The following is a 14,568-nucleotide window of genomic DNA, read 5'->3' as shown; positions in this document are numbered from 1 at the left end:
TTTTGCCCCCCCCCTCCAATCAGATCATGGAAACAGGCTGATTCTGGTTTGGAGCTGTGAATTGTGGGTAAAGATCCAGATATAACATCATGTTCTCCAAACAAGAACAAACTGTTTTTGACTAATGACCAACAGTTTACACAACAAACTGCCCCTCAGGGGTAATAAAGATCCCCCCACCTCTACACAACACAGCCACAACATGAACCAGCTGCAGGAACCGACTATGCTGCAGTTACACAACTCACTTCACAAAGAGTGGAAAGGACCCACAAACGCACCTGACTGTGAAGGTCCCTGTTTCCTGTGAGGCAGTTTAACCCTTTAAAGGACACAATCAGCTCATCAGCTGAACGTCACCACCTCTCCTCTGATTGGTTCTTAAAACTGCAAATATAATCCTTCAAAATAAAAGAGTGGAGAAAGACTGAAGTTATTTTGGTGAGCTGTTTGTGGTGATGAGTTGGATTCAGATGATCGGGATTTCTTCTGCCGTTTCTGCACAGTTCAGTCCAGATTGTATTGAAGTGTGTTTGGGTGACGTCTGGACCAACACAGTGAATCAGTGCGGTTCAATGTGTGCTCTGGTCTCCATGTGTGGTGGATGAGCCGTCTGTTGCTCAGCTGAGATAGAAAGTGTCTCTCAGATCTGAGTGTGAGTTTGCAGAGCGACCACAGAGCCGAGCTGGCAGACGCTCTGGCAGAGTCGGTAAGCCCGGCTTACTCTGAGGCCTCTGACGTGAGCCAGTGCTGTATTCCTTTCTACTTTGGTATCATAACAAGTGAAGCTCTCCGGGTTTAGAACGACACCACAGACATTATCCACAACACAACGCCCACTGCTGCTTTTAATAGCTCGCCTGTCACATGTGGATGTTCACCCGTGAGAGCGCCGCATGCTGCGATCGCTGTGATTGCCATGACTGTCGGCACATCGGGACATTTGGGGGGACGGGCCACGCTAACGGGTTCCAGACTGACAATAATTCATCTGAATGAGAATCAGCAGCAGAAACGCGTCCAAACGCAGCTGTAGAAGAAGAGGCTGGAGGACTGTTGATGTTCAGCACAGCTACCATGATGCCCTGGGCCTCATCCCGCTGTGACAAGACACCGGCCTCCGTCGGCCCACCCACGCCAGTGGCAACCAATCGGAGCATCTGAACCCACAGACAGCCCGATGACATCACAGCAGCCTCAAAAACAGATTTATTTAGCGACATGTGGAATCCCGCCTTTGTCAAATGGCGTGCCGCCCCCGCCAGTGTTACAGCCGGCGGTGTTTACAGCGAGCGGAGGCCAAACACAGAGTCAGACTGAGGCTGCTCTGCTCTGTGTGTGTTGGCAGCCGCCGCGACCATTTGTGGCGAAGCCTGAGGTTTGGGGAGCAGAAACAGAGAGTCTGGCCTGTGTGGGCCTCCAGCCTCAGGGAACAGACCGGGACCCCCCTCCACCCCCCTGGGGGGGCGAGCACCAGCTACTGTGAGGAGCCAAACCAACAGCTACAGCAGCTGGAGTTTCAGGTCAGCTCCACGAGCAGGGGAACGTTAACTCACTCACATGACCTTCATGTTCCTGATAAACATTCAGCTCTATTAGATCCTTCCAGATATGAAAATATGAAATATTTTGTGATTGCTGTTAAATTTAATGAGGTCAGAGAAACTTTAACTGGATTAGACTGAATTGATTCTTTATGAGGATCAGACACATGTGTTGAATGCCCCCCACCCCACAGGAGGGTGCAGATCTGACTCTGTTGTTCTGGAGTTTGATTCAAACTGTGTCATAATGTTGTTCACATCTTTGTTCAGTTGTAGTTTCCACAGACTGATGTTCACACGCCGTCATGCCAACAGACCGGTGGGCGTCAGGCAGATTTATTCTCGTCAACAGTCGCCCAGAAAAGTTCTTTTTTTAATGTTTTTAATTATTTCTGCATTAGAAAATGAAAACGGCTCAAGCTGGATCACAAACGCAGAGATCATAAAATGCTAAAGGTCAATAAATAATCAACGCCACTGCGCTGACAGTGGAGTGATCATGAGTCCACAGCGCCGCCCCCGAAAATCTGCTCGTAAATTATACAAATGTGTTTCTGTTGGATTTTAAAATGACCTGAACTGAACATGAACCTCCAACAGACGCAACTGAAGCCTCATTAAAGGACACAAAGCCAAAGATTCAAAGATTCACCGACACATGAAGAGCTCAAAGACCGCCGACTGAGAGCAGCTGAACGGTGGCTAAAATTCAGTCTAATCTTCATCTCAACCCCAAATCCTGGTTCCTACAGATTTGACATCATCAATCAGTTCCTCAGATTTAATAATCCATATTCAATAATCCAATGCATGACAATAGAATGATGTTAATCCAAAGGTCGTTATTCATCCATCGGCCATCTTGTTTTCTTTGGAGGAGTGAGGGGAAGTAGATCTGAGCTGGTCCAGTTTATATATCAGACAGGTGTTATCTGGGGGTGGGGGGTCCTGTCAGCTGCCATCCCTCTGCTCTGATTTGCTGTGGGGGGGCTGAGCCAGCAGTGTAGGAGTGGAGGCAAATCCCTCGGGGCCAATGGGGCTGGTTGGCTAATGCTGTAATAACACAGCAGACTGAGTCACCGCAGTCAGACTGAACCAACCACCGCCGCGGTTTCTTCTCCTCACAGCTCCAAACACATTCAGCCCGCCGCTCAGTGGGCGGCGCTCTGACGCAGGGCTCCGCCCCCTCCAGTGAGAAGCCTCAGACATCAAACACGTCCAAAGTTAGAAAGACATTTCTAAAGTTGGAGCAGCTCAGAGAGTCAGAGCCGGACATCTGAAGTCGTTCGGGGTTCCCAGAGGATGAATCAGCCAACGACCCCGTGACCTTCTTTCTGCTGCATCAGCAGTTTTCATTTTCACTTCTGCCTCAAAACGTCATCATCTGATGGAACACACATTCCAGGTTCCATCAGACGTTTTTTTAAAACAAGAAAACATAAAATACTAAAAGTGACGCTGCTGAAACATTATTAGTTCTCAACACCAGACAGGAAGTCATTCTTTTTGTATTTTTGCGGTGAGCTGCAGCGTGCCTGTTTGGAGATGATGTCGTTAATGAGCTCCGGGCCAATCAGAGTGAAGAAGTGTTCTTGGATGACATCTGATGACATTTTACTCTTCACTGACACTGAAGCTCTGCACGCTGTCTCTGGGACATCACAGTGGATCAGTGGTTAGCACTGTGGCCTCACAGCATGGCGGCTCAGCGTTCGAACCCCTGGGCCCTTCGGCCGTATTGAACGGTTTTTAGTGTGACATGAACTTTGACCTTCATGCTGAGACTAATCCAGGTACACTGGACTTCTGAGACTCTGGGTCCTGGTCTGCTGTGTTCAGCGTGATGAACTGTTTGTAGTTTCCATGTGAAGGTGTCCTCAAAGATTAAACTCTGTAATTCCAGCCGATGCCGGCAAAACCAGATTTTTCCAGTGGAGGAGGGGAAGGTGACCGCTCGCCACAGATCGGTTCAGGACCGTGACGGAGCTGGGGGGTGGCGGCGGGAGAAGGATGTATGGCAGTGCGAGGCCGCTGAAGGTGGAGCGTGGCAACAGGAAGCAGCTCAGGAGCCAATCAAACGCATAATTCTGTTGCAGCGGAGTCGACACTTCACAGCAAACGGCTCCAGTTTCCAATTCGACTTTCCGCCGCACAAAGCAGACCAACAACACGCAGCTAAAAATAACTCAATAAAATTCTGCTGCTAACAACCCTGAGTGTGTGTTTCCATGTGTTGGGACTCAGTTTCTGATCCATGTGAACAAACTAAACCAGGACTCGCACCAGTTATTGATGGATCAGCCCAGGATTAGTGACCAAAGCCTCGCCACTTCACCACCACGCCACCAATACTTCGCCAAGACTGTGATTGACAGAGTGTACCAACCAATCAGGATCAAGTCCCTCTCCTCCAAATATAGTTTAAAAAAACCAAGAAGGCCGACAGACAAACAGATTTGACATCATGGAGTCAACGTCACTGTGATACTGATGATGGCGATGTGCTGTCATTGAACTGTTCTTCCTCTCTGATTCTGAAGTTGTGGGACTTTTCTCCGTTTTCATTGAAAAGTGAAACAAGTCCAGGATCTGGTTTGTTCGTTTTCCTGCTGACTGCAGGAATTGAACCAGCAGCTTCTGTGTTTATTTGTGGGAATTCGGGGCAAACTGCCCTTTCTGCCCTTCGCTCATCACCAATCAGCTGCTTCACTCGCTGTGTTTACCCATGATGCCCTTCCACAGGAATTTCTTAGGAGATCAGCCTTCTGCAGCTCAAATTTCCCACCATGGAAGCAGAGACAGAAACAGAGTGAACAGGAAGTCCTCCTCTTCCTCTAACTTCTGTTCTAATTAATAATAGACGGCTCTAATTTAAGCTCCGTGTCGATGTGACTCTGATGAACCTTCATGAAGGTCGATGCTGTTTCTGTTTGTCTCTGAAAACATTCGTCATCAAGGGATGAAATGATTTCTCCCCATTAAACATCCAGCTGATGTCTGAGGCCGTTAATATCAGAGAGTAAAAATAGAAAGTGAACAGCGACGCGACACTAACGAGATAACGTGGAGGCTCATTTGGAGGCTTTTTCCTTCATAAAGACGCTGAGATAAAGATGGAGCAGTAAAATGTTTCCACCAGCGTAAAAGCGGTTTGTTGTGTAGATGAAAGTCAGATACAAACGTTTCAATAATGCAGAGACAACGAAGCTCCTCTGAAGTTTATTTGTTGAACATGATAAATGAAATCAGATCCAGACTCCAGCTGAGTTCACATTTGGATTCAAATCCTTTGAAGATGAAAAGAGAAGAGACTGAAAGACAAAGTTCAGCTGGTCGGCTGAAGGTGTCCAAATGCCTCAGCTGGATCCTTCGGGCTCCTACGTCTCCCAGAATTCATTTATCTGGGTGTCAAACAGCTCAGACAGACAGACTATTAAATGTTGAGTTTCAGTTCAGTTCAGCAGGGGTCAAAGGTCGACAGTCATCAGCTGTTTCCCTCCAAACGAAGTGAAAATAGTTTTTTAATTGAACGTGTTTGATCAACTTTTCCTCCACTTTCAAATGAAGCTTTTAAAACAAGGAGCGGTTCATTTTAAACCGTTCTTAAACACTGAAATGTGAATTTTTACGAGTTTGTGTTAAACCTCTTCACTCAGATCTTCGTTTCCTGCCGTTGATTGTTTGAACTTCATGCTCTTCTGCTCAGCCTGCTTTTAATTTGAAGGCGCTTCAGGGCAGCTTTGGTTTGTTAGAGTCCAGAAAACACAACAGGAAGTGGATGCTGTACATTAAGCTGGCTGACACGCTGACCTAGAGCTCCGAGTCCAAACCATCAGCTAAACTTAGAGAACCTCAGACCAGATCGGGGGGGGGCACTACGCAAGCCGGGGGAGGCATGATGGAGAAAACCTTTACTACCATGTTTTGGAAGGACTTTTCTTTCCCTTCCCGCCTCTGCTCAGCTAAACCAGAGGGGCAGCAGGGGAGCAGCAGGGGGACAACACTTAATAAAGTAGAATTAGAGTGAGACACAAACACAAGAAGACTAAAACAGGCTGCTCTGAAACGGTGATGTGCCCAGAAAAAACAGAGCTGAACCTCAGAGACGCCCAGAGACAGAAAACTGATCCTGGACCAGGACCTCAAAGTCTGACAACAGAGGACAACAAGCTGCCTCACATGTGTCATCAGGGGGGTGGGGGGGTGTGGGAGGGAGGCAAGAACACATCATCCACCTCATTACATATTCAGCTTCACGGATCCTCCGAGAGCGCCGGGTGGCCATGATTGTGATGACCCGGCTGTGATGTCAGCAGGAGGGTGCAACCTTTATTTAAAAGCTTTTCCAACCTTCATAACCAAGCAAGGGAGAGACACTCTCCGAGCTCAGAGGATCCACCAGGCCACTCAGGATCTGCTTCTGCTTCTGCTGCTCTCCGCTGGATTGGTGATTTCAGAGAGACACAGGAGACAAGGTAGGACCGCCGTCCACCATCAGAACACGAAGGTCTGCAGGGAAGGACAGACAAGGTCTACACAGGTCTGCAAACCCATCAGAAGCTGCACAGACCTAAACCCTTTGACCCAGGTCAGGGTTCAGACGTGAGGGACCAGGCAGCTCATTAAGTCCTGGTCTGGAGCTTTAACAGACCCGGCTGATCTCCTAAAACCAGGTTCAATGGCCAAACCCGTTATTAAAACAACATTTTAACAGCAATAAAACTCTTTGTTTTTCTGAGCAACTTTTACATTTACAATCACAGAAAAGTATTTAGGATTTTTGAGGGATTTATTTATTTATTTTTTGTTATTAAAACCAGTAGTAGGTTCAATCAAATATTCATCATGTGACTTCAACCGTAACTGTCCTCTGACTTTAGCATCATTAGCTACAGAATGTCTGAGGTTAAAGTCAGACTTTACCCATCAGCCTTTTAATTTTAAAGTTAAAGCAACGTTAGCCTGTTAGCCTTGTAGCTGCAGCTAACAGGACCTTGTTTCTCTGCTGGTCTCCGATGGACAGTCACAGACTCTGAAGGATCAGAACTTGAACTGGACTTGGATGCGGTCTCATTAGTAATCAGTTCAGTCTGATTGTTTCACCTGTGATGTCACCGATGCTGATGACACTGATTGGTCATTGCAATTGGACGCTGTGACCTTTGACTTAACGTCCCCCATATCGGGGGTGGGGGGGGCTGTTGTGTTCCATGTTTTGTCAAAAAGCTGCATTTTTCTATGAATCTAAAACACCTTTCCTGGCTCAGACCCCCCTAGCCCCCCAGGTTCTGAATCCAGCTGTTGATTTTTGATTGTTGTTGTTTTGAGGTCTAAATCCAGCTCAGAGCCGAGTCCGTCCTTCAGAATAAAACACTGTGAGTCAGAGCGGAGTTTCCTGAGTTAACCTTCAGTCCGCCTCTCGCTCTGACTGACACGTGTTGAAATATCAGAAATGTGTTCCAGCTGTCGCTTCTTTCAATGAAGACCAGATCTGAGTGAGGACCGGCCCCCCCACGCTGAGTCGGCCTTATCTGCTGCAGCCCCCCCCCCCCCGCCACATCTGTGTGGAAATGATTTGTGGGAAAAAATGTTTGCTCAAGAAATGTGGCATCAACATTTCACAGGAGATTTATGGGTAATAGTTGGAGTTTTTATGGGCGGTCCCATGTGGAGCTGAAACATGTTTAAAGCTGCAGACGTGATTAATGGAAGCTCGTCCGCCTCGTTTTGTTACGACACAAAAGCTTTTTGTGTTTTCTGCAGTTTGATTTGCTAAATAAAACTCTCCCCAAACTTTGACCTCCACAGTCCATCAGAGAGCAAAGATGCTCTGTTCTGATTGGCTGCCAGTTTTCTGAGCCAATTAAAAAAAAGAGCACTTTTCAGGTGAAGAATCCAAATCCTGCAGTGTGTGAGAGTTGGTCCAGGTGGGCGGGGTTTGGGGGCGTGGCTTTGGCATTTGCCAAAAAACAACATAAATCTGAATTCATGTCAGACTGACCCGGTTCCTGTAGAACTCTCACCCTAACTCTGGTCTGGGATCTGAACTCACTCTGGACCTCAGACAGCAGAAGGACTCTTCAGGTCTGACAAGATTTGCGCTTTTGAGCTAATAAATGCAGCTCAGTCTGAGTTACATAAGAGACGGCTGACCCAAAAGGCAACAACAGTTTTGGTGGTCTGAAGCTGAAGGAAGCTTTCCAACCAGAGTCCCCCTGAGACCAGACCAGACCGGATCAGACCAGATCAGACCAGACCAGAGCAGACCAGAACAGACCAGAACAGACCAGAACAGACCAGACCAGATCAGATCAGACCAGACCACACCAGAGCAGAACAGACCAGATCAGAACAGACCAGAACAGAACAGAACAGAACAGACCAGATCAGAACAGACCAGACCAGAACAGACCAGATCAGACCAGACCGGATCAGAACAGAGCAGACCAGACCGGATCAGACCAGAACAGACCAGAACAGAACAGACCAGATCAGAACAGACCAGACCAGAACAGACCAGACCAGACCGGATCAGAACAGAGCAGACCAGACCGGATCAGACCAGAACAGACCAGAACAGAACAGACCAGATCAGAACAGACCAGACCAGAAAAGAGCAGACCAGATCAGAACAGAGCAGACCAGACCGGATCAGACCAGAACAGACCAGAACAGACCAGAACAGAACAGACCAGACCAGAACAGAGCAGACCAGACCGGATCAGACCAGAACAGACCAGAACAGAACAGACCAGATCAGAACAGACCAGACCAGAACAGAGCAGACCAGATCAGAACAGAGCAGACCAGACCGGATCAGACCAGAACAGACCAGAACAGACCAGAACAGAACAGACCAGACCAGACCAGATCAGACCAGACCAGACCAGAGCAGATCAGACCAGACCATCATCAGCTCTTCATCAACAGCCTGGAGGACACTGATGTTCTCAGACAGAACTAGAGAACGTTCCTCTTCCAGTTTGATGATGAACTAGGAAACTGATTTCCATCCAGAATCAGCTGAGCTCTGAGTCTCTGTGGAGGATCCAGTCCAGCCGTTGTGACCTCACAGTGACCTCTGACCCCTGACAGTAAGCAAAACTCTGTCAACACCGATGAGCTGATGCTTCACGTCATGTGACATCAGATATTCAAAAAATCATCCAATCAAAGTCAGCCGATCATCATCTAAATGTTCAGAGATTTCCTTCAGCTGATTTTGAAATGGCGCCGCCAACACAACAATGCTAACGTTAGCCCATGTTTTATTTTGAAAGGCCTTATGTCTCTTATTTTGAAGGGTTGATGTCGCATCAGTCAACAGTCTGAGAAGTGCTTTTATTTTCTTAGATTTTGTTTTTTCATTTTATTTGTTGTGTGTTTGTTGTCATCACTTCTTGTTTGTTGAGTTTTCATTAAAAGTAAATCGGAAGATTCAGCGTGACATAACGAGTGTCAGTATTTTGGCTCCTACAGGCCTCCGTACAGCCTGCTGGACACACACAGTGCAGCGAGAGCGCCACCTTCCTGCCACACACACACACACTCACTCACTCACACATACACACATACACACACACACACACTCACTCACTCACTCACACAGACTCTCTCCCCCTCTCTCCGGGGGGAGGGGGCAGATCCATCATGGAGACCCTCCTCCTGTTTTTAAGTCCTCCCCCCTGGCTCAGACCTGCCGAGGCTGCGGCAGCATGAGCAGACGTCCCCGTCAGAGCGTCCTGCAGCAGCAGAGCAGACGTCCTCCAGCCGTCCGTCACCTTCAGGACACCTGAGGACCTGCAGCTGCAGGAGCTTAACCTGAGGAACTACAGAAGCAGAGCCCAGGTCCAGGTTCTGATCCTGGTTCTGGATGTCTTCTCTTTTTTTCCTGGTTCCCTGAGGTGTCATCACCTGGATTGTTTCATTTCGTGGTGGAAAGTTTGAGGACGAACGTTCAGTGAATTCTTTTCTTTTTTCCGTGTTGGACAGAAACTGTGGGAAAGTAAGTCCCATTAAACTCCCAAGTCTTTTTTTTATCTCAGCTGTCTGTCTCAGTCTCTGTGTCTTCATGTGGACTTGACAGTGGACCGTGCCGGACGGGTTCTGGTCTGTAGAGGCAGAAGAGGTGCATTGTGGGTGTCGGAGTGCTCAGGTTGTCCTGTTTTTGTCCACAGATGTTCTGGTCCAGCAGAGTCCTGCAGCAGTGGTCCTTTGCCGTCTTCCTGCTGGTCTCCCCGGTGCCACACCACGGCCGGCCCATCGATGCCCTGAGCAGCAGAATGTAAGTCTGGATTCTTTTCTCGACTTCTCTGAAGTTCAGGAATGCTGCAGACGGGATGAAGCACACCCGGGTGTGTTTCCACGCTCCCCCCCTGCAGGGCGGCTGAGGGGGGGCTGGAAAATGTGTCATTTGTGAAACGTGCTGGCGGCTGTTTGGTTAGCGGCTCTGACCCACCTGTGTGTCTACCTCCAGCAGCCCATCAGGACCCAGACGGTTTAGCTGCTCTGGGGGGTCCTTGTTTTGGGGTTTCTGGGCTTCTGGGTTGGGGATCATTATTGGACTAAGGCTTGAGGCCTTTGCTGTAGAAAAAGATGTCCAGATGTTCAGTCCAGGACCAAAACCAACCTGCTGAGGTCTGAGACCATTTGTGGATCAGGTTTTAATTGCAGTCCTGAACTGAAGAGGATCAGGACTCCTTTAATGTGATCCAAACGGTGTGTTCAGGATCTGGTCTCAGTGACTGTGGATCTGAGAGTGGAAAGAGAAACACAGAGCGATGAAAACTGTGAGGTAAAAATCACACGGCAGCCAACGACCTCTGACCTCTGACCCTCAGCCCCTCTGTGGCCTTTAAATTAGATTTTGTTTTTCTCTTGAGATCTTTGTTCAACTTAAAGAAAATGTTTTTTTCAAGTTTCCATCAGGTTACTTTTTTTCCTTGATTTTTTTTTTGTCTCAGCTCAAAGTAGGACTTTCAGAATTCATCTGTAAATTAATGAACAGATGAAATGAGGAATTATGTTGATTCGGCTTTAGAATCTCAAGGTGTTTTTAAATCCAGTTTTCAAAAGATTTTTGAACTTTGCGTGTTCGATTGCTGCCCGATGTTTATTTGACATTTGTCCTCGTCCTGTTGGTCCTGAACCAGGACCAGGATCAGAGACCAGGTCCTGTCAGAGTCCACTTTGTATATCTTTGTGTGTGTGTATGCGTTTCCTTTGGTTCACAGGAAGAGTGTGTCTGTGTTGCGTTCAGAAACTCAGTTTTAAAGCGCCATCGCTGTTGTGTTGTGTTGTGTTTGAAACCAGATGGAGCTGAGCATCATGGGAAAGTGTTCCCGCCGTGCAATGCTGTGTGTGTTTGTTCAGACACCTGAAGTGTCTGAGTGCTCCAAATGTGTTGTTGTTCCCAGAATTCAGCTGGAGCCTCGCTGCATTCAGGAGAGTCCGCGGAATCGGACACAGGAGGACTTCTGCTGCTTCTCTGTCTCCACTTTTTAGTCTCTTCTTCTTTGTTGTTCTTATTGTTAACTTCTTCTTCAGAATCAGACTTTATTCATCCTTAAAAAGGAAGTTTCAGAGCTCCATAAACACAAACAGTGTCAACAGCAGCCGGGCTGGCTGAGTCATTGGGGCCCCCAGGGGCTGTGTGGCCGGTCCTGGCGCAGGGCCTCCAGGCTCCATAGCTCAGGGGTTAGAGCACTGGTCTTGTAAACCAGGGGTCGCGAGTTCAAATCTCGCTGGGGCCTTTCCTTCCTTTTCCCTCGGATAAGTGTGTTAAATCAACAGATGTCACAGAGACACAGCAGGAAGTGACCAAACAGGAAACGTCATCGTCAACTTAAGAATTTAACGTTGTGGCTGAGAAAAGGTTTAAATATAAAACAAACTTAAGGAGCCAAAGCAGCCCGGCCCCACAGCTCAGCGGTTAGCGTGCTAACGTAGTAAACCAGAGACTACGAGTTCAAATCTCCCTGAGACCAGATTTTATTCACTGTTTACATGAGCAGCCAACATTTGTCCTAAATATGTCTGAAAAAGTCATTTAGAGTTTATTGATGAATCAAAGGACAGACAAAACCGATCGAATCGATCACTTCGGTTATCGATCTTTTACCACCAGTGTGTCTGATCAGATTCAATCATCAGTGTTTTTATCTGAAAGATTAAAATCCACAGAACAACGATGATGATGGTGATAGCGGGAAATGAGCTGATCAATCAGCTGATCCATTTGAGCTCAGCAGACGAGCACACCTTCACTGTCTGTTGGCTCGTGCTGCCCTCTGCCGGTGCATCGTGGGAACTGCCCGCGTGACCTGATGTTTCGTCTGTTTGCAGGAAACGCTCGGTCACGCACGCGCAGCTGATGCACGACAAAGGCCGGACCCTGCAGGACTTCAAGCGCCGGATGTGGCTGCAGGAGCTCCTGGACGAGGTGCACACGGCGGAGATCCGGGACCTGCCGGTCCGGACCACGGGGGGGGCCGGAGGCAGCAGCGGGGCCGGGGGGGGGCTCGGCCTCAGCATCAACCTGAGCACCACCGGCAGCACGCTGCACTCCAAACCCCCCGGGGGCACCAAGAACCTGCCCCTCAGCTTCAGGCTGGAGGAGGAGGAGGGCACCAACCTGCCCCAGGAGACTAACAAGTCCCAGACCTTCAAGGACGGAGTCCTCAAGGCCCCCGGCAAGAAGAAGAAGAAAGGCCGGGCCGGCCGGAGGCGGGAGGGGGACAAGAGGAAGAGGAGGGCGCGCTCCCTGTCCGGACTGCACGCGGAGTGGAGCCGGGTCCGGCTCTGAAACACTGTCAGTCTCTGACGAAGGTGAGTCCCAGCATGCACCGGGGGCGAGGGGCGGATTAACATGCATCGTTGAAGTCTATGGGAAAATGCCCCTCCTCCTCCTTGATGAGTTTACGCCTCAGTCTGAAATACAACATGATGCTCATTTAGAGGGGAGGGGTTAGGGGGTGTGGCTACTGTGACTGACAGACTGGGCCACCCAATCAGATGAGAGCCACCTTCTCCTCCTGATCTGGTTTCTGCTAGTTTAAAAACAAGATGGCTTTATGGGTTTGAACCCATAAACTTAGAATATGTGAGGTGACAGTCTAACCGCTGCACCCCCCTCTTCCTCTGTTGGACAGCAGCCTTCTAAACTCACCGTCTCTCCCTGTCTGTTTCAGAAACCTGCGGACGGTCGGACTGGACTCCTAAATATTCACATTGCAGTCATCTGTACTCGTGATTATTTGGACAGAAATTGGAAAATATTTATTGTCTGTAAATATTCTAAATATAGCAGAATCGATAGCAGAATATGATCAGAAAAAAACTTATTTGAACCTCTGTGGGGCAACAGATTCGAATCTTTGTGAATCCTTGCTTTTTTCTTTTTTATTCCAATTATGTCAGATGTTTTTGCTGTAATTTATTTTGTCTGAATGGTGTATTTATTTTGTAAATGTATCGAGGTGCTGCTGACCCTCTATATTTTTGTACCATAATGCACTTTAGATATATAAATATAAATATATATACCATTAATTTTGTTCATTGATTTGTTTTGTGGTTGATTGAAATGAAGAAACGACAGTCGTCATTTTTCACTTGTCCTCGACGTCTCGCTCTCTTCATTCTGTTTCTTTGCTGCTGTTTCTCACAGTTTTGTGTCGGATCCTCGTGCTGCCCTCACTGTCTCCAGTTCGCGCCTGCTTCAGATGCCGAAGTTCATATATGTACATAAATCAAACACGGCTCGATGTTGTTGTTTTTGGCACTTGCACTGATAAACAGTCTGTACTGAACGGATTAAACATTTGACAGATTCTCCTGTTTTTGTGTCTTTGATGCAAAAATTCACAGTTTTCATCAAAAATCTTTCACCTGAAATCCAATGAGTCTGTCCATAGACCTGGAGCCATAAACCTTCAGTCCATCTGCTGACCATCAGGAGGTGACTCCTCTAGTTGAAGTCAATGGGAAAATGTCCCTCCTCCTCAGTAAACGTTTTCTTGGTGAGTTCATGATCTCAGTCTGAAATACAACATGATGCTCCATTTAGAGGGAAACAGAGCAGGAAGGAGGGAACTCTCTCTCTCCACGTGTTCATGTTTATGGGGTTTGCTGATGAACTTTGATTTTCAGCAGCTTCTCTCAGTTCCTCTGTGACTTTAAACAGAAAATGATGAAACGGCTCCTGGACGGGATTGAACTCCCGGCTGAGTCACGAACAGCTCGACGCTCCAAAGTTTCCACTGACAAACCATCCAGAGCTGGACTCAAACATGTTTCCATCACATGCTCAAACTCATCACTCAGCAGATTTTTCTCTCCGTGACGTCAGAGCGTCAGAGGAGGCTAGTCGCAGAACCTGATCTGGATCTGGATCCTTCACCAACCTGACGGCACCTGTTGCCGTTTATGGTAAACACAAGTTTAGCTCTTTAATTCTTGGGCTTCCAAACTGGCGTCATATCAAAGGAACATCTGAAACATCTCCAAAGCTCAAATAAAAGAGCATGACTCATCACAGAGAGTCCGGCCCGGAACAAAACTCCACCGACACGGAAAACTCATCCCATACTCACAGGAACTGAACCAATGTGAGTCCATGTCTCAGTGATCGTTAACGCTGTCAAAGATTCTCTTCAGGATTTCTGGACCCAGATCGGATCCTTCAGTCCAGATGAAACGTTGAGTCCTTAGTGTCGGGCCGGAATGTGAGCTCCTGTGGTGGACCAATCCTCTCAGCTGCCGCCCCAGGCTCAGAATCAGCCCAGTCCGGACCGCAGAACAAAATGAATCCTCTGGAGCTCAGCAGCAGGGAAACCCATCAGCCGTCAGCGTGGGAAACATCAGCACAGTCTAGCCTCGCTGATCCAGGATCAGTGGGACCTCAGACCGCCGGCTCAGATCCAGAACCCTCAACCATGTTCAGTTCTCTGCAGCTGGATTAGTCAGGATCAACTGATAAACAGACCTGAGCTGCTTTAAACACCAACAACAAACTTTACTCAGC

General features: G+C 48.0%; 1 protein-coding gene and 1 non-coding gene across 2 annotated transcripts; both read left to right on the top strand.

The window, feature by feature from the left end:
• Positions 1-9,285: 9,285 nt before the first annotated feature.
• Positions 9,286-13,368, top strand: pthlha (parathyroid hormone-like hormone a). Its single transcript, XM_029495431.1, has 4 exons — positions 9,286-9,549; positions 9,722-9,828; positions 11,889-12,371; positions 12,734-13,368. Exons 2-3 carry the CDS (start codon positions 9,722-9,724, stop codon positions 12,346-12,348), a joined length of 567 nt encoding a protein of 188 aa, XP_029351291.1. The 5' UTR covers positions 9,286-9,549; the 3' UTR covers positions 12,349-12,371; positions 12,734-13,368.
• Positions 11,224-11,296, top strand: trnat-ugu (transfer RNA threonine (anticodon UGU)). The gene has a single exon. It is a non-coding gene; the product is annotated as a tRNA-Thr (tRNA).
• Positions 13,369-14,568: the final 1,200 nt, after the last annotated feature.

Source organism: Echeneis naucrates, chromosome 23 (assembly GCF_900963305.1).
Source record: "Echeneis naucrates chromosome 23, fEcheNa1.1, whole genome shotgun sequence".
NCBI classification, from domain to species: domain Eukaryota; kingdom Metazoa; phylum Chordata; class Actinopteri; order Carangiformes; family Echeneidae; genus Echeneis; species Echeneis naucrates.
Note: the sequence above shows the minus strand (reverse complement) of the source record. Positions and strands in the feature narration are given on the sequence as shown.